This window comes from Mesoplodon bidens (assembly GCF_964165515.1).
Source record: "Mesoplodon bidens genome assembly, chromosome: 9".
NCBI classification, from domain to species: domain Eukaryota; kingdom Metazoa; phylum Chordata; class Mammalia; order Artiodactyla; family Ziphiidae; genus Mesoplodon; species Mesoplodon bidens.
Window position 1 is genome coordinate 101,605,962 of NC_138166.1, and position 20,703 is coordinate 101,626,664.

General features: G+C 40.3%; 1 protein-coding gene across 5 annotated transcripts in view; it reads left to right on the plus strand.

Moving 5' to 3' along the window:
* Window positions 1–20,703, plus strand: part of GALNTL5 (polypeptide N-acetylgalactosaminyltransferase like 5) — a 137,162-nt gene that overhangs the window by 62,917 nt on the left and 53,542 nt on the right. For all 5 annotated transcript variants that reach the window (XM_081244077.1, XM_081244073.1, XM_081244076.1 and 2 more), the window contains 4 exons: window positions 973–1,273; window positions 8,527–8,647; window positions 16,546–16,712; window positions 20,261–20,383. In XM_081244077.1, coding sequence (XP_081100203.1) covers window positions 976–1,273; window positions 8,527–8,647; window positions 16,546–16,712; window positions 20,261–20,383 — 709 coding nt within the window. In that variant the 5' untranslated portion in view covers window positions 973–975. The remainder of the gene's footprint in view (window positions 1–972; window positions 1,274–8,526; window positions 8,648–16,545; window positions 16,713–20,260; window positions 20,384–20,703) is intronic.

Below are 20,703 nucleotides of genomic sequence, written 5' to 3' on the forward strand. Positions count from 1 at the left end.
ACCCACGACCAAAATAAAAAGCATTAAGGACACAGTCTGAGCTCTTTATCCTCCTCCTGACGCCCTCCCACACAGAGGTGATCACTATCTGGTATTTTTCCTATATTTGTGTAGACCGTGCACACGCATGGTATTTTCCCCTAACGTTTGCTACCCTCAAGCGTACACATAAACAATTGCACTGCTTTTCGTGTTTTCCAAATGTATAAAGGTAATATCATACCCTACTTGTTTTTTGTGCAACATTATGTTTTTTAGATTTTACGATATTAATCCATGTTGCTCCAGTAGGTTCATTTCCAACGCTAAATGAATAGCCTCAGTTTATCAGTTCTCCTGTTGAGGGAAACTAGAGTTGTATCTAATTTCTACCACAAACATGACTCCAGTAAATGTCCTTGTACATGTCTCCTGGCGAGAGTCTCTTCGGGGTATATTTCTAGGGATGGAACTACTTCCACATTCCCTATGTATAGACTCAACCTGCAGAGATTGCAAAGTGGCTGCACCATTTCACAGTCCCATCAGGGGAGTCTGCGCTTCTCACCGCCCACTTTCTTTCCACCATGGGATAGGGCACGTTTTTACATTTCTAACAGTCTGATTAGTGTCAAATCAGCTTTTTAAAAGAGAGACCTATGCCATCACTCCTAGATGCATCGAGAAGGTGGAAGGGATGAGAAACCCTTCTTTCACATTGCTTTAGTTTTATCTCAGGAGCCTGGGTCAATGACTTTAAATGATAGTGTATGTTTTATAAGCACGTTATACATTTTCATGTTAAGAAATCTTCTGAATATCAGTTTTAAGAGTTTTTTAAAGGATACACTTTCTCATATCAAAGTATATGATAAGCGCTGATATCAAAATAATCCTGTTTTTAACACACTGTAAATTGAATTTAAGCCAAGTCGATGATCTCTAAACCATCAAAATAGCTAATACAGTTTCTCTTAAATCCTTCTGGTTTAGGAAATGTTAAAATGGACCTTCAAAACTGCTAGGTTTACAATGAGAAATGTTATAATTCAGTGTCTACTCTGTGGATCCTTGACACTTGGGATCTGGACAGCCATCTTTACTATTTATTTTCACCATAATCATGTGAAGAACCAGGAGAAGAAGATCCAGGAGAAAGGAAATCCATTAATTTGGTCCCTTGGGAAGAAATTGCAAACTAAACATGGCTCAGTGCAAATACCAAGACCTTATGTAAGAGTCAAAAGGCCTAATGAAGATGAAACTAGAGAACAGAAGTCATTTTTAAAATTAGGTAAGTATTTTGATTTCCTCTGTTAGCCATTTTAAGGGGAAAATATACCATAAATTTAATAATTGGGAAGAGTGAGAGAATGTCCTTTTTTAGAGCAATTCAATTTTAAATTATGAAGTATTTCTCATATATATTCATATATATCCATACACACACACACACAAACAGAGAGAGAAAATAATAAAACAGGCTTGAATGTATTTACCACCTAAATTTAACAATTTTTATGTAGTTTGCTGTATCTGTTTCAGATAGCTTTCTGTGTTTCAAAGAAATAAATTTTAATAGGTACAGTAAAAACTTCACCCCAATTCTTCCTCCTCCCTAGATATCTTCCTCATTTCCTTTATGTATTTTCTTTAAGAAAAATACAGTATGTATTTTTAAAAATAAATTTATTTATTTAGGCTGCGTTGGGTCTTTGTTGCTTGTTGCTATGCTTCGGCTTTCTCTAGTTGTGGTGAGTGGGGCTACTCTTCGTTGTGGTGTGCGGGCTTCTCATTGCGGTGGCTTCTCTTGTTGCGGAGCACGAGCTCTAGGCACGCGGGCTTCAGTAGTTGTGGCACGTGGGCTGCCGTAGTTGTGGCTCACGGGCTCTAGAGTGCAGGCTCAGTAGTTGTGGCACATGGGCTTAGTTGCTCTGCAGCATGTGGGATCTTCCCGGACCAGGACTTGAACCCGGGTCCCCTGCATTGGCAGGTGGATTCTTAACCACTGCACCACCAGGGAAGACCCATAGTATGTATTTTTAATATATTTGTAGCTATTCTGGAATGAATTGCTATGCCACTATGGATATTAACATGTAAGTCTTTGTATAAACATATTTTGTTTCTCTCAGGTGAATACCTAGGTATGGGATGGATGGGTCATATGGTAGCTGTATGCTTAACTTTAAAGAAAATGACAAACCGGTTTCCAAAGGAAGGGTGCCATTTTATATTTCCTTCCGCAGTGGATGAGAATTCCATTTTCTCCAGGTTTGGCCAACACTTGACATGGTCAGATTTTTAGATTTTAACCATTCTAATGGGTGAGTAGTGGTATCGTTGTGGCCTTAATTTGCATTTCCCCACAAATAAGGATTTTGAACACCTTTTCATGTGCTTAATGGCCACACATACATCTCCTTTTGTAAAGTGTCTCTCCAAGTCTTCTGTCGCTTTTTAAATTGGGATGTTTGTCTTCTGATTTCTAAGACTTTTAAAATATATTCTGGTATCAAATCCTTTGATTTGTGTGTTGCAAATATTTTGCACAAGTCTGTGCCTTGTCTTTTCATTCTCTCGTTTTTTTAATTGAGATATAATTGATATATATCATTGTATTCGTTTTAGGTGTACAACACAATGATTTTTATATATGTATATATTGCAAAATGGTTACCACAGTAAATTTAATTAACATACATTATCACACAGTTACCATTTTTTTTCTTGTGATGATAACTTTTTTCTTTTTTTTCTTTTTTTACTGTTAATATACAATTTATTCTTATATTCCAAAAGGAGAATGTTTTCTAATTTCTACAGTTGAAAACAAGATGATTTATAATCACATAATTCACCATTATTATTCATTGCATTTTCTTTGGAAAGGATAAAAGTTATCTCAGTACTTCAAGAGATAACTTAAGGTATACTCTCTTAGCAACTTGCAAGTATATAATACAGTGTGCTGACTAGAGTCACCATGCTGGGCATCTTCATTCTCCTCTGAGTGGCTTCATTCAAGAAGCAAGATTTTAAATTTCGATGGTCAATTTATCACATTTTCTTGTGTGGTTTATGTTTTTTATGTTTTATCTAAGAAATCTTTGCCTACCTCAAGTTCACAAATATTTCCTTCTATCGTTTTTTTTTTTTTAGAAATGTTAAAGTTTTAGGTTTTACATTAACTCCGTTTTGAATTAATTTCTGTGATGCTATAAGGTAAGCATCATAGTTCATTTTTCCATATGGATCCAACACCATTTGTTGAAAAACTTTCCTTTTCCCATCTTGGTCCCTTTATCAAAAATCAATTGGCCAGGGCTTCCCTGGTGGCGCACTGGTTAAGAATCAGCCTGCCAATGCAGGGGACATATGTTCAAACCCTGGTCCGGGAAGATCCCACATGCTGCGGAGCAACTAAGCCATGCGCCAAAACTACTGCGCCTGCACTCTAGAGCCCGTGAGCCACAACTACTGCACCTGCATGCCACAGCTACTGAAGCCCATGCGCCTAGAGTCCATGCTCCACAAAAAGAGAAGCCACCGCAATGAGAAGTCCGCACACTGCAACCAAGAGTAGCCCCCGCTCGCCCCAACTAGAGAAAGCCCCACGCACAGCAAAGAAGACCCAATGCAGCCAAAAATAAATAAAATAAATAAATTTATTTTTAAAAAATCAATTGGCCATTTTTGTTGGATCTGTTTCTGAACTCTATTCTCATTCTTTTTAGAAATTGTTTTGGTTACTCTAGGTCTTTTGCTTGTCCATATATATTTTAGAAACAGCTTGTCAATTTCTACAAAAAAGCCTGCTGGTATTTTGAATGGAATTGCATTGAGTCTATAGATCAGTCCGGGGAGAATTGATATCTTAATAATATTGCTTTACCTGCATCCCACATATTTTAATATGTTGCATTTTCATTTTCATTCCATTCTATGTATTTTTATATTCCCTTTGAGACTTTCTTCTTGGATTATTTGGAAATAGATTGTTTAATTTCCAAGTGTTTTGAATAATTTTCTGTCTTTCTATAATTGACATCCAGTTTGATTCCACTGTAGTCACAAAATATACGCTATGATTTCGATTCTTTTAGGGTTTTTTTGAGGTTTGTTTTATGATCCAGGATATGGCCTATCTTGGTGAATGCTCCATGGATACTTGAAAAAAATGTGTATTCCAGTATTGTTAGGTGAAGTGTTTTATATATATGTAATCTCAGTCAGATCCGGTTGGTTGATTGCATTGTTCAAGTCTTCTGTATCCTTGCTGAGTTTCTGGCTAGTAGTTCTGACAACTGCTAAGAGTGGGTGTTGAAGAGCCCAATTATAATCATGGGTTTGTCTGTTTCTCCTTTCAACCCTATGCGTTTTTGTTTCATGTATTTTGAGACTGTTTTTTGTTATGTTTCTATTTAGGATCATCATATATTACTGGTAGACTGATCTTTTATCAGTATGTACTGTCTCTCTTTGTCTCTAGTAATTTTCTTTGTTCTAAAGTCTATTTTATCTGATATTAATGTAGTTAGTCCTGCTTTTTAAATTATTTGCAAGATATATCTTTTTCTATCCTTTTACTTTCAATCCACCTACATCACAATGAGGGGAGTTTCTTGTAGACAGCATATTGTTAGAACATTTTTGTGTGTGTGTGTGGTACGCGGGCCTCTCACTGCTGAGGCCTCTCCCGTTGCGAAGCACAGGCTCCAGACGCGCAGGGTGAGCGGCCATGGCTCATGGGCCCAGCTGCTCTGCGGCATGCGGGATCTTCCCGGACCGGGGCATGAACCCGTGTCCCCTGCATCAGTAGCCGGACTCTCAACCACTGTGCCACCAGGGAATCCCTAGAACATATTTTTTAATGCACTCTGACAATCTATGTCTTTAACTGATATATTTAGATCATTTGCATTTAATATAATTATTCATATGTTAAGGTTTAAGTCAGCCATTTTATTATTTTTTTGTTTGCTTCTTCCATTTCTCATTCTTCTGTTCTCTTTTCTTACCTTATTGTGAGTTGCCTGAACATGTTTCAGAATCCCATCTTGATTTACTTCCAGTATTCTTTTTTTTTTTTTTTTTGCGGTATGCGGGCCTCTCACTGTTGTGGCCTCTCCCGTTGCGGAGCACAGGCTCCGGACGCGCAGGCTCAGCGGCCATGGCTCACGGGTCCAGCCGCTCCGCGGCATGTGGGATCTTCCCGGACTGGGGCACGAACCCGTGTCCCCTGCATCGGCAGGCGGACTCTCAACCACTGCGCCACCAGGGAAGCCCCCAGTATTCTTTTAATGTATTGCTTTGTGTAGCTCTATTCGTGGTTGCTCTAGGCATTAACAACATGATACATATGTAACTCACTGAGGTCTCCTTGAATCAATGTTTTGCCACTTGCAGTAAAGCATAAAAAGCAAAGTCCATTAGCATCCTCAATTTTAAGATATGATTATCTTTAGCATTTCCTCTGTGTACATGGAGCACCACATCAGATGGTGTTTTAGTGTTTGCTCCAATCACTGAATGAGACTTAAGAAACTCATGAGCACAGGCTATTATATTTTTTACCCTTTTGGATGTTTTTTCTTTTCTGAGGTTGCAACCCTTCATCTGCTATGATTTTCCTTTTTTGTTTACAGAACTTTCTTTTTCGATTCTTTGAGGGTGGGTTTGCTAGTCACAAATTCTTAGTGTTTCTTCATCTGAACGTATCTTTATTTTTCTCATGATTCCCGAAGGATATTTTTGCTGACTTAGACTTTGCTGATGATAGTTCTTTCTGTTCAGCACTCGAAAATGTTTTCCCACTTCCTTCTGTTCTCCATGATTCAGACGAGAAATCCACAGTCATTCAGATCTTTCCTCTGTGAGTACTGCCTCCTTTCTGTCTGCAGCTTTCAAGAGTTTTCTTTTGTCTGGAGTTTTCGGAAGCTTAATTATGATGTGGCCTGGGTTTCTTTGGTGTATCCTACTTGGGAGTTTCCTCAGCCTCTTGAAGCTGTAGATGTCCATCTTTCACCAAATTTGTGAACTTTTCTACTATTATTTTTTAGAGTACTTTTTCATTCCTCACTCTCCTATCCTTCTGAGACTCCAATAATATGAATATTAGCTCTTTTGTTGTTAGCTCACGGGTCCCTGAGACTCTCTTCATTTTTTTTTTTTAGTCTCTTTTCTCCATTGCTCAGAGTAGGTGGATTCTGTTACCACTATTCTACTTAATATTAAGCCCATCTAGCGAGTGTTTTATTAGATTATTTTTAGTTCTATAATTTCCATTTGGTTCTTTTTTATAACTTCTATCTCTTTGCTGAGATTTCCCCTTTTTCTGTTTCTGAGCATTTTTATGATGGCTGCTTTAACGTCTGAGATCATTCTGACCTCTGATTCATCTTGGTATTGACATCTGTCGATTGGCTTTTCCTATTCAGTTTGAGATCTCCCTGGTTCTTCGTAAGACAAAAGATTTTTGATTGTATCCTGGGCATTTTGGACATTATGAAACTCTGGGTCCTGTTTAAGCTTCTTTGTTAGGCCGACCTCTGTTGAGATGCAGCACAAGGGCCAGGTGGGTGGGTGTGTTTGCTTCCTGCTGGACCTGCCGACTCCACCCTGGCAACCGTGGAGCGTGGGCACTGCCACGCTGTAGATGGTGGAGGGGACATTCAGCAGCCCCGTTGGGGAAATGCGGCGCTGACTTGCATGCATGACGTTGTTGTCTCTGAGTTCAGCTCCCCAGCTCTTGGTTGCAGTGTGCGGACTTCTCATTGCGGTGGCTTCTCTTTTTGTGGAGCATGGACTCTAGGTGCATGGGCTTCAGTAGCTGTGGGCCTCCCTGACGCCAGGGTCAGGAGATGGGGTAAGCAGAGTATCAACTCCTGCTTTGCACAACCTGCTGCCATTGAGGGTGGAGGTTCAGCTCTCCCCGGACCCCCATGGATATGAGGGCCATTGGGTACATGGCATAGTGACTAGCCTCACCTTGCACCCCCTCGTTAAGCCTTGTTGCTGCCAGGTGTGGCTGGAGGCTCAGCACGCCACTGACAAGACACTACCTTAGGGAGAATTAGAGCACCACCTGCTTCTACCAGGCAGGCTTCTGGAAGACCAGCTCCCTGCTCAGCACCCCCACACCAGCCAGACAGGTAATCGGAACACTGCCTTCTTCTGCCAGGAAGGGGGATGGAAGGGTAGGTTATGCTCAGGGGAGAGGAGCACGGCCCCTTGTTCCCTTGGGGTAGAGGTGGACGCTCTCCTTGCTCTCCCCACTGGAGCCAACAGGGGGCGGTGTGGTTCTCCCGTTGGTGCTTGATTGGACTAGAGGGGGTGCTGCCAGAGGGTTTCTGTGGTTAGTTGTCCTTTTTCCTGGCCCTGTGCTGGAGGAACAGGCTCATCTTGGCACTTGTTTTGTCTCTGCCCATTAGTGGTTCCACCTGCAGCCTTCGACAGCCCCCTGTCTGGGATTTACGGGAGACAACAAAGAAATCAGGAGCCCACCGTGTCCTTGCCCCTGTCCTGAGGCTCCCAGGCAACCTGCCTCCTTACACTCACCTTTCAGAGCCAAGGAGTTTTTAAGTGTAAGAAAGAGGACCGAGGGGAAATGGGGTCACTTTTTGATGGTAATCCTCTTTATATCCAGTATAGAATTTATACCAATTTTGGAAAACACTCTTTGGGCATTAGAAAAGAAAGTTTATTCTCTCAAAAACAAAGCACAACATAAAATCTACTAAGGAAACAACTAATTACGTTATTCAAGTTTCTAACTTTTTGTCTGATTCAGAGTTGTTCTTAAAAGCTTCCATTACTGTTTGTTTGTGGCAACATATATTGATATTTCTAACAGTTTTTCTTTAAGTATTTTGTTGCAGCATTATTTGATATCTACAAGCTCATTACTATTAAATCTTTACTGTGACTTACTGTGAGTATAAAATGACCTTCTGGATTGTCCTTCCAGTGAATTCTATGCTTTAAAAATTATTTTGACTCCTGTGGTCTTTGACCGTTCTCTCACTTTTAACCATTTTAGTTCATCTTATTTATCCTTTATGGTTACATTTCATTTTTTATTACCATCTAAGTGTTTTTATCTTTTAATGGGAAATTTATGCCAACTTCACTTATTGCTTTGACTGATATGTTTGGGTTGTCCTCTGTTATCTTGTATTATTCTCTCAAACAGAGTTATGGGAGAGGGGCTTCAGCTCCCATTCTCCCACCTTCCCTAAATCCCTCAGTTAATATAATTTCACACGACAGTTGCAAATCATGATGGGACCAAGGAGGCTGAGCACTTCCTTCTCTGGAGAAACTGAATGACTCTAGGGTAGCTTGTTGTTCATACTTTGCTAATGAATCTGCTTTGATTTGTGTGAATACTTTGATTTAACCTTGTCATCTGGGAGTAGTTTAGGTTCCAGGAAAACTACTCTGACATGTTATAAAAGGAGTGAATTCAGGATATAGTTGTTATTGTCCTTTATCAACGTGATGGTAGTAAACCTATACTTATGTGACTAATACCTTTTCTTGCAGGTAAGGATTTTAACTTTTCGGACCCAGAACTTATTCATGGATATTCAAAATATGGATTTAATTCCATTATCAGTAAAAACTTGGGCAACCACAGAGATGTGCCAGATACCAGGAATAAAATGTATGTTCCTCCTGATATTTTTTTTACATATTACATAGTTTCAGATATACAACATAATGATTTGATATTTGTATATGTTGCAAAATGATCATCACAGTAAGTCTAGTTAACATCGGTCACTATACATAGATACAAAAGAGATTTTTTTCTTGTGATGAGAACTTTTAAGATCTTTCTTAGTAACTTTCAAATATGCAAAACAGTATTATTAACTACAGTCACCATGCTATACATTACCTCCCCGTGACATTTATTTTATAACTGGAAGTTTGTACCTTTTGACCTCCTTCACCCGTTTCACCCACCTCCTGCCTCTGGCAACCACCAATCTGTTCTCTGTATCTTGAGCTTGTTTTTTTTTGGGGGGGGGCGCGGATTGTGTTTTGTTTGTTTGAGATTCTACATGTAAGTGAGAGCATATGGTATTTGTCTTTCTCTTGTTTCACTTAGCATAATGCCCTCAAGATCCATTCATGTTATTGCAAATGGCAAGGTTTCCTCCTTTTTTATGGCTGAATTTTATATATAGATATAGATGTAGGTATATAACATATAGATATAGCTATATAGATATATATTACCTTTTCTTTATTCATCCACCCATGGACACTTAGGTTGCTCCCATGTCTTGGCTTGTAAATAATGCTGTAATGAACATGGGGGTGCATGTATCTTTTTGAGTTAGTGCTTTTGTTTTCTTCAGGTAAATACCCAGAATTGGAATTGCTGGACCATATGGCAGTTCTATTTTTAATTTTTTGAGGAACTTCCATACTGGTTTTCCATAGTGGCTGCACCAATTTACATTCCTACCAAAGGTGCACAAGGGTTCCCTTTTCTCCACATCCTCACCAACTCTTGTTACTTCTTGTCTTTTTGATAAGAGCCATTCAAACAGGTGTGAAGTGATATCTTATTGTGGTTTTGATTTGCATTTCCCTGATGATTAGTGATGCTGAGCATCTTTTCATGTGCCTGTTGCCCATCTGTATGTCTTCTTTGGAAAAAATGTCTATTCAGATCCTCTGCCCATTTTTTAATCAGATTGGTTTGTTTGTTTTTTCAATATTGAGTTGTATGAGTTCTTTACATATGTTAGGTATTAACCCCTTATCAGATACATGATTTGCAAATATTTTCTCCCATTCAGTAGGTTGCCTTTTCATTTTGTTGAAGGTTTCCTTTGCTGTGCAGAAGCTTTATAGTTTGATGTAGTCCCACTTATTTATTTTTGCTTTTGTTGCTTTGCTTTTGGTGTTAGATCCAAATAAATCAAGACTGATGTTAAGGAGCTTACTGCCTATCTTTTCTGCCAGGAGTTTTATGGTTTTACGTCTTATATTCATTTAATTCATTTCTAGTTAAGTTGAGGGTATGGTGTAAGATAGAGGTCCAGTTTCATTCTTTTGCATGCAGCTGTTCAGTTTTTCCAGCACCATTTATTAAAGAGACTGTTCTTTCCCCATCGTATATTCTTGGCTCCTTTGTCGTACATTAATTGACCATATATGTGTGGGTTTATTTCTGGGCTTTCTACTCTGCTCCATTGATCTATGTGTCTTTTTATGCCAGTACCATACTGTTTTTATTACAATAGCTTTGTAATATAGTTTGAAATCGGGGAGCGTGAGTCCTCCAGCTTTGTTCTTCTTTCTCAAGATTGCTTTGGCTATTTGGGGTCTTTTGTAATTCCACACAAATTCTAGGATTGTTTGTTCTATTTCTGTGAAAAATGCCATTGTAATTTTGATAGGGATTGCATTGAACCTGTAGATTGCTTTAGGAAATATGGACATTTTAACAGTATTAATTCTTCCAATCCATGAGCACAGAATATCTTTCCATTTCCTTCAATTTCTTTTGTTAATGTCTTACAGTTTTCAGTGGACTGGTCTAAAAACAAATAAGGTCTAATTTTTAAACACTTACTAACCAGATTTTAATTTTGGCATATTAGAAGTCTTGTAATATAGGTTTCTGTTTTTAGAACTTGACGTCAGATAATGTCAAGAGCCTACTTCAAAATTCTAGAGCTTATAGTGTAGAGAATATCTTCTCCTTGGCTCAGAGTGTGTTCTAGAGGTTTCCAAGAATTGCATCAACCCACAAGTTCTTTTTATTAAATCACCAATGAAGACTTTTGGTCAAAGGGAGGTTTATTCCTAATACAAAATCCTTCAGACAGCTACCTATTTTTTTCTTCAAAGTCTGCTTTTTAAAAAAAATTGTTCCTTCAATCGTTTGTGTAAGTGCCTTTTTAAAAACTTTTGGTAAACTGTATATAACATAAAATTTACCATTTTAACTCTTATTAACAGTTCAATTTGGTGGCATTAAGTATATTAACATAGTTATACAGCCATCGCCATTATCCATCTGCAGAACTTTTCATCATCCCAAACTGAGACTCTGTCTTCATTAAACATTTTCTCCCCATTCTTCCCTCCATCCAGTCCCCTGGCAACCACCACTCTACATTCTGTCACTGTGAATTTTATCTACTCTAGGTACTTCATAAAAGCAGAATCATACAATATTTGCCTTTTGTGTCTGGCTTATTTCACTTAGCATAATGTCCTCAAGTTTCATTCATGTTGTAGCAAATGTGTGTTAATATCTTTTTAATATATTTTAGGTTCTGATGGTTTCTAGCCAAAGAGGGCTAATATCCTCTCTTTACTAAATAAGAAGTACTTAAGGAATATAAGCCTCTTCCAGTAATACGGAGACAAAAGCCATGTTCCAAAAAAAGGGCAAAGTGGGACCCATTTTGTCTTGCTGCAACTTCCGTACAAGACAAACATTTGAAGCCACAAATGTAAGAATCAACAAAGTTTCTAGGTAGCTAAATATCACTTATGATATGGCACATTCAAGAGATGTAGTGTTTCAACATTGTAAACCAACTATACTTCAATTTTAAAAAAAAGAATATTTTTCACTGAAGAAAAAAAGAGATATAATGTTTGCACATGATGACACAATCTATCTGGCTCATAATGAAAGAAAAAGAATTTAAATTTATTCAAACCACAGAACATGGTAGACATTTAATTTAGAGGACAACTTTTTTTTCTCAACTGAATATTGAACTACCACAAAGGGAGGTCAATATTTTTGCATGCTTACAAGTTATGAATTTCTCTCCAGGCAGGCCATCATTTCTTCCTCTTAAACCTCATTTTCTAAAATAGTGTAGCCACCTTTGCTTCCATTCCCTCATCATATGATTATTTGTTAGAAAAACAGGATGTTTTGAAAGAGATTGTCCAAAGAAAAAAGCAAACTTGGCAGTTTTAGTATTCAAAATATTAACTTTGTTAATAGGAAATTCAATTCTGTATGAAATACACTTCTGTGTTTAAAATATATGTTAACTACTAGGAGTAACTACTAATATCTAGAATCCAGCAGATGTCCAGCCATTATTATAGTAATTACATCATTCCATTAAATGAAATTTCCATTTCAGCTTTTTTTTTTTTTTTTTTTGCGGTACGCAGGCCTCTCACTGTTGTGGCCTCTCCCGTTGTGGAGCACAGGCTCCGGACGTGCAGGCTCAGCGGCCATGGCTCATGGGCCCAGCCCTCCGCGGCATGTGGGATCTTCCCAGACCGGGGCATGAACCCGTGCCCCCCGCATTGGCAGACGGACTCTCAACCACTGCGCCACCAGGGAAGCCCTCCATTTCAGCTTTGCCTTACTTTAAAATTCATATTATTATTTTCACTGAACTAGAGAAATACTTGATACAAATCTTTGAAGAATAGATTTTTTGTTGATTGGTTTTCCAATTACATTTATTTCTCAACTTTTAAATTTTGAAATAATTTCAGACTTACAAAATTGTTGCAAAACTATTTCATAGAATTCCTGCCTAGCATTTTCTTAGATTCCCCAAATGTTAACATCGTCCACACCCTCAGAACCAGAACAATAAACAAAACCAGCAAATTAACAATACAATACCATTAGCGAATGTACAAACGGTATTCAAGTTTTTACACTTAACCCACTAACGTCCTCTTTCTGGAAGGATCTAACCCACGACTACAGACTGTGTGCAGGGTTCCTGTCCCCTGAGTTTCCTTTCATCTGAAACTGTTCCTAAGTCTTTATCTTCCACGACTGTGACAGTTGTAGAGATCTAACCAGATCTCTACAACTGGTTAGATCTCTAACCAGAGATCTAACCAGTTATTTTGTAGAATGCCCCTCAATTTGAGTTAGATGTTTCCTTGTGATCAAATCCGGGTCATGCATTTTTGATAGGAATACCATGGAAGGAATGTCATATCCTCTCAGCACATTGTATTAAAAGGCACACATTGTCTCTTTGTCCCATTACTAGTGAAGTGACTTGTGGTGAAGTTAATTTGATCACTTGATTAAAACGACTGTCAGATTTTCTGCACAGTAAAATTACCATTTATCCTCTTGTAATTAATAAAGATGCAGGGGCTTCCCTGGTGGCGCAGTGGTTGAGAGTCTGCCTGCCGATGCAGGGGACACGGGTTCATGCCCCTGTCCGGGAAGATCCCACATGCCGCGGAGCGTCTGGGCCCGTGAGCCATGGCTGCTGAGCCTGCGCATCCGGAGCCTGTGCTCCACAACGGGAGAGACCACAACAGTGAGGGGCCCACTCACCGCAAAAAAAAATATAATATATAAAAAAAATAAAGGTGCAGATTTCTTTTAAATGTTAATTGTCAAAAACCTGGAAAATATAAAAAAACATAAAAAGGGAAAGTAAAAACACACATGATCCTAGGGATTTTTCTTCTGTCTTAATGCATAAGGTGTCACCTAACTGTTTTCCCCCCACTTGACACAGAGAGATCATCACTGTCAGGACTTTAGTGTATATCCTTCCAGAATTTATAGACACATACACATATTTATAAGTAGACAGTAAGCATACGATATAATCATATCGTTTTTATGAAAATGGGCTTTACTTTTTATATTCTATAATGTGTTTTTTTTAACTTAACAACATATCGTGGAGAACTTTTTCAAAGCATTACACATAAAATTTGCCTCATTCGTTTTAACAGTTGAGAGCAGTTATCCATTGTATAAATATACAGTTTCCCCATTAATGGAAATCCTGGTTGCTTTTAAATTTTCAACTTTTCAAACATGATGTAATAAACACTCTTGTACACATATTTTTATGCCCTCATGTTAGTATATATGGAGTAAAGATTTCTGGAATGAGATTGCTCAGCCATAGGCTCATTTTTTCTTCTCTAGAATTTTATATAAATAAAATTTACGCAGCATAATTATTTTGAAATGTAGCCATGTTGTCGCAAGGAGTTCCTTTTTATTGCTGAGTAGTGCTCTCCTGTACGGATGTACTACAATGTGTTTATCCATTCATCTGTTGATAGGACAGATTGTTTCCGGTTTTTGTCTATTACAAATAAAGTTGGTATGAGTATTCTTAAGACAAGTTTTGCATAACAGATGTTCTTTTTTCTCTTATGTAAATATTTTGCAAGTGGAATGGCTAGATCTTAGGGTGTATGTTTAATGTTTTAAGAAACTGCCATTTTCCTAAAGTAGTTGTACTATCTTACATTCCCATCAGCAATGAATGAGATTTCCAATTCCTCCACATCTTTGCCAACACTTGGTATGGCCAGTATTTTGAATTGTAGCCATTCTGATAGGTGTGTAGTCGGATCTCATTGTGGTTTAATTGGCATTTGCTTGATGCCTAATGATGTTGAGATCTATTTATGTGTTTGTTTGCTATCTGTGTATCTTCTTTACTGAAGTTAAATTTTGCCCATTTTAAAATTGGATTGTTTTCTTATTACTGAGTTTTGAGAATTTTTTAGTATATTTTGGTATAAGATCTTTAACATATTGATGATTACACGTATTTTTTCCTAGTCTATGGCTTGTTTTTCATTCTCTTAACAGTGCCTTTGGAAAAGCAGAAGTTTTAATTTTGATGGAGTCCAATTGTTTAATTTTATTCTATTTTTTAATTTACCTTTGCCTAACCCAAGATCACAAAGATTTCTCTATTGGATTTTCTATGTAGATGGGCATGACCTATGCATTTTTACTTCTTCCTTTCTAGTCTGCATGCTTTTCTTTTTCTTATTGCACTAGCTAAAACCTCTAATACAATGTTGAATAGAAGAGGTGAAATTGGGCAGCCTCGCTGTGTTCTTGTTCTTAACACTCAGCTTTTCATCAGTGAGTATGATGTTATCTTTAGGTTTTTCATAGATGTTCTTTTTCAGGTTTTGGAAGTTCCCTTCTATTCCTAGTTTGCTGAGAATTTTTTCACCAGGCGGCTGTTGAATTTTGTCATATCATTTTCTGTGTATTGAGATGTGTGTATCTTTAGTTTGTGAAGATGGTAAATTATGTTGATTTTCTAATGTTAAACAGAGGTTATATTTATGGGCTATCCCCCACTTGGTCATGATGCATTATCCTTTTTATATATTATTGAATTTGATTTGCTGAAATTTTGTTTGGAATTTTATATCAGTGTTCGTGAGGGCTATGAATTTGTATTTGTCCTGACTATCTTTGTCTGGTTTTGTTATAGAGTAATGTTGGCCTTGTAGGATGAATTGTGAATTATTCTTTTAGGATTTAATTTTTTTAATTTTTGGCTTCATTGGGTCTTCATTGCTGCACACGGGCTTTCTCTAGTTGCGGTGAGCAGGGGATACTCTTTGTTGCGGTGCGCAGGCTTCTCATTGCTGTGGCTTCTTTTGTTGCGGAGCACGGGCTCTAGGTGTGCGGGCTTCAGTAGTTGTGGCCCACGGGCTCAGTAGTTGTGGCTCACGGGCCCTAGAGCACAGGCTAGGTAGTTGTGGCGTGCGGGCTTAGTTGCTCTGCGTCATGTGGGATCTTCCCGGACCAGGGCTCGAACCCATGTCCCCTGCATTGGCAGGTGGATTCTCAACCACTGCACCACCAGGGAAGCCCCTATCAATTAATTTTAGAGAAACCCATACACATCAGGCTTCTCCCAGGGGTGTAACCACTTGTGACGTGGTTTCAGCCTCCTACAATATCATTGTCCCATTCCTCCGAAGGGACTCAGTGTATAGTTTTCTGAAAATGATATACCCAGGACTAAATGTAATCCTAGAGATTGATCTGAGTAGCCTGAGTTCGCCCTGGACCACCTCTCTCTCTATCTGGGGGCATCCCCTCTCTCTCCCTGTGTCTCATCTACTCGCTCTTTAGTCACACAGTGATCCTACTGGAACGCAAGCCTTTTAATCCTATCTGTTTCTGTGAGGCCACGTTTTCCCACCTGACGTTTTAGGCCACGTGCAGCCCACAGCACTCACCCCCTTTTCCCATCCTCTCAGGTCTTTTCTTGGTTCTGTCATCTCATATTCTCATTCCTTGAAGCACGAGTCCGTATGCACCCGGTAAGCATGCCTTCTATATCTTCATCTACTCTTGGATAAAAATGTTAACCAGGGCTCCCTGGTGGCGCAGTGGTTGAGAGTCCGCCTGCCGATGCAGGGGACACGGGTTTGTGCCCCAGTCTGGGAAGATCCCACATGCCGCGGAGCGGCTGGGCCCGTGAGCCATGGCCGCTGAGCCTGCGTGTCCGGAGCCTGTGCTCCGCAACGGGAGAGGCCACAACAGTGAGAGGCCCGCGTACCGCAAAAAAAAAAAAAGGGGGGGAGGAAGGATTTAGAAAATATTGGAACAACATAAGAAGTTTAAAGAAATTTTTGTATCTTAATTTTTGTATTTTAAATGTACTGTCACCTTATTATCATAATCATTGATTAAAAGAATAAAGAGGAAAAAATATGAATAAAGAAAGGTGTTTGAATGAGTCCTCAAAACATCTAAGGCTTTTAGATGAATCATTTTCTTCCTCTTGCTTATGCCTGCAGGTGTCATAAAAAACAGTACCCATCCAACCTACCAACTGCCAGCATTGTCATTTGTTTCCACAATGAAGAATTTAATGCCTTGTTTCGGACAGTGTCCAGTGTCATGACTCTCACTCCACAGCATATCCTTGAAGAAATTATTTTGGTAGATGACATGAGTGAATTTGGTAAGATAGGACGCTAATCATCTATCTAATCTACTTTGAAGGTAGCGCTATCTCTGTGGTACTTGAGTTATTTTATACAAAGAACATTTTTCGGTGGGTTTTGAGGCAGGCACTTTGGTGCACTTGTGGCAATGTGAGAGCTAGTCCCTGTCCTTATGGTGTTGGGCTAATGGAATGGTTAGTGCTTCTGTGAGACAAATGTAGGGGCAAGCTGGTCTTTAGAGGTCATGCATGACGTTCAAGAAGTGATATCTAGGGGCTTCCCTGGTGGCAGTGGTTGAGAGTCCGCCTGCCAATGCAGGGGACATGGGTTCGTGCCCCAGTCTGGGAAGATCCCACATGCCGCGGAGCGGCTGGGCCCGTGAGCCATGGCCACTGAGCCTGCACGTCCGGAGCCTGTGCTCCACAACGGGAGAGGCCGTAACAGTGAGAGGCCCGTGTACAGCAAAAAAAAAAAAAAAAAAAAGAAGTGATATCTAGCAAACTATTACATATAGGATAGATAAACAACAAGGTCCTACTGTATAGCACAGAAAACTATGTTCAATATCCTGTGATAAATCATAATGGAATGGGCTTCCCTGGTGGCGCAGTGGCTAAGAGTCCGCCTGCCGATGCAGGGGACACACGGGTTCGTGCCCCAGTCCGGGAAGATCCCACATGCCGCGGAGCCGCTGGGCCCGTGAGCCTTGGCCGCTGAGCCTGCGCGTTCAGAGCCTGTGCTCCGCAATAGGAGAGGCCACAACAGTGAGAGGCCCGTGTATCACAAAAAAAAAAAAAAAAAAAAAAATCATAATGGAAAAGAATATGTATACATATAACTGAATCACTTTGCTGTACAGTAGAAATTAACACAACATTGTAAATCAACTGTACTTCAATAAAGTAAATTTTTTTAAAAAGTGCTCTCTGAACTGAGGTCTGAAGGCTGAGTTGGGGTTATATCGATGGAGAGGAAGGAAAAAGCATTTTAGGTAGAGGTAATGGCATTATAAAGGCCCAGAGGCAAGAGAAAACATGGTGAGTTTGGAATAGTTCTGTATTTTATGTAGATTATGTATGAGTATAGTGGTAGGAGGGAGGGGGTAGGCCTGAAACCAGAAACGTACAAAGGCAGCCCCTCGTGAAGGCATTGTTTGAATTTTATTTGGAGAAAATGGGGAACGATTCCAAGGCTTAATGCAGGGGAATGACACAATCCAGGTACTTTACATGAAAGAATTCTAATCAGGCCAACTACACTTAATGGCTTATTCCTCCATGTTCACTGGTTTTAAAGAACTATGACACTAGAACAAAATCTGATTAACTCCATTTAGCATTTGAGATTAGCTGTCTATTTTACAACTTAGTTACAAACCTCAGGCAAGCCAAGAGGGCCCAGATTAAGGATAAACTCTTTGAAGTCTGCAGGTTCCCTGTGAGGTGCATTTCTCAAGGAAGCGATGTATCTGTATTGGGTAAGTTTTCTGCCTAACAGTTTACCTAATCCACCGTGCATCTGACCCACTATGGGCCAGGACAGAAAAAGAGGAGGAGAAACAGGAGGAAGAACAGGCAGAGGAAGGAAAGAAGATGTCCCGGGAGGTTCACCTCGGAGAAACAACTGTAGATGCATCAACTCAGAAGTGAAAGGGAACTCAAGCTAATGTCAGCGACATTTAGGAATTCCACTCATTGGCCAGGCACTATCACGTATGACATTATTTGTGTGAGAGCCACGCAAATCAGAGGGGTCCAGTACTGTTTATTTCTGGTCTTGTGCCTAGGAGGGGGTTTGGAGGGATGGCCAGGTTCCTTATCTGACCAGTACCCTGAGCAGCACACCTGGCCACGTGTGGGGCAAGAAGGCCCCAGTAAAGCCATGAGCAGGCAGCAGGGTGGGATCTTTGCTGGACTGTGGAGTTCTAACTTCTCACCCAGAAGGACAAGGATCCTGCCATGGAGATGCATTTCCAGGATGACCGGGGAACCCCCCGACAGCCTTTCAGAACTATGCCAAGAGTTCAGAGACATACCTGGTGACTTCCTCAGATGTTCTCTAGGTATCAGAGGACTCACTGCTGATGGCTGAGGGATGGTTGGACTGCTGGACCGGACACTCTGCTTCTCCTCCTGGAACCACGGTCACCTGGTTGGTGGTCATTTCACCCACCCCACCAAGGAGCTTAGTCTTGGACCCACACAGAACCTCAAACAGGAAATGGGGTGTTCTGTGTCCTGATGAAGCTCAGGATTGATGTACCCCTGCTTTAAATCCACAGTGATTTCATGTGGGCTCTAGGAGAACTTTCTTCAACTGTAGCTAGTCTTTTCTAGCTCATACAAGTTGGTACTGCTGATGGAGCCCCTCAGATTGGGATAGCAGGGGTCAGGGGCCCAGACAACTGCCCCCATTGAGTTACACGAGAGGCATGTCCAGAGCTGACCTGCTACTGTCCACCTTTCTCATAGTCCTGGTCCCTCTCAACTACAAGCCAACGACATGACCATCTTCTGAAGGACCCAAACCTTCCACTTCACGTCAGCAATGACCACTGCCAGAACGGCCTTATTTACTCCTAGGTCTGCCGCACCGAGTTCCTCTGGGTCCCGGATGTTGGGATGGGTTTGCAGACATCTGAGCTGAGATGCTGCCCCTACCCTGCAAGCAAAGCTGTGCGGCCTGCAGTCCGCCTCTGAGCAGGGTCCTGGCACTCTTTAAAGACAAGGAAAGAGGGCTTCCCTGGTGGCGCAGTGGTTGGGAGTCCGCCTACCGATGCAGGGGACGCGGGTTCGTGCCCCGGTCCGGGAAGATCCCACATGCCGCGGAGCGGCTGGGCCCGTGAGCCATGACCGCTGAGCCTGCGCTTCCGGAGCCTGTGCTCCACCACGGGAGAGGCCACAACAGTGAGAGGCCTGCATAGAGCCAAAAAAAAAAAAAAAAAGACAAGGAAAGAGATCCCTCCTTCTGACTAGACTACAATGAACCCCGGCCTCCTGATCCAGATTCCTAGGTCTTAGAGGAGTTTAAACCTCTGAGGCATCTGTATCCATCTCACCAGAGACTTCATATTAACCTCCAAGTATTGAGTGACTGTTAGGTACCAGGCTCTGTGCTCGGTCATGGATTTCTTCCTCTCACTGCAGACCTGCAAGGACTATGGTACGTCTGCCTTCTCAGAGATGAGGAAACTGAGACTCAAGTGGTGTGATAACCTGCCTGGGAATTATTACAGAGTTAAGAGCACGATTGTTAATACTAAAGTCAAATTGCCCCAAAGAGTCATAACTCATGCTTTTTCTATTAACATTTTAATAGTGATTTATTAAAATAGAGGTATTTCACTAGAAACACAGAAGGATGTTTGCAGTTGATTTCAATGCTGGATCTCTTTTTGTTCACGTTTTGTTCACATTTTATGCACGTTCATCTGATAAAATTTTCTTTTAAGGTTAGAATGTCTGTGGAATAGCATAGTTTTTAGGAATCAATCAAAATTGTGAGAAATTGGTTTAATTTCTTTACTTATAGTTTACAATTGTCAAGTGTTGACTTTTTTTTCCAGATGATTTGAAAGAGAAACTAGACTATCACCTGGAAATTTTTCGGGGAAAGATTAAATTAATAAGAAACAAAAAGAGAGAGGGACTGATTCGAGCAAGGCTGATTGGAGCATCACGTGCCTCAGGTATGAACATGTCATTGGGAACATGACCCTGTGTCTGCATCACAGAGATCTTCTTGTCTGTATCGAAATCATCCTCATGGAGACCCTCCATGTCTCCACTGGTGTAAGCAGAAGAGTGGAAATATATTTCAGCCATATGAGTCTTTAATCTTCTTTTGACCCTGAAAAGATTCAAAATGTTAATTTGTTATTTCAGATAGAGGATATTCTTTTGCAGGGGTCATAATGTCAGCCTCCTGTCGCAGGATGAGTTCCCCCAGGTACAAACTCTGGGATGGAGTTTTAAATACGTGCAGGGAACCCACTGGGGTGCTCTTGGG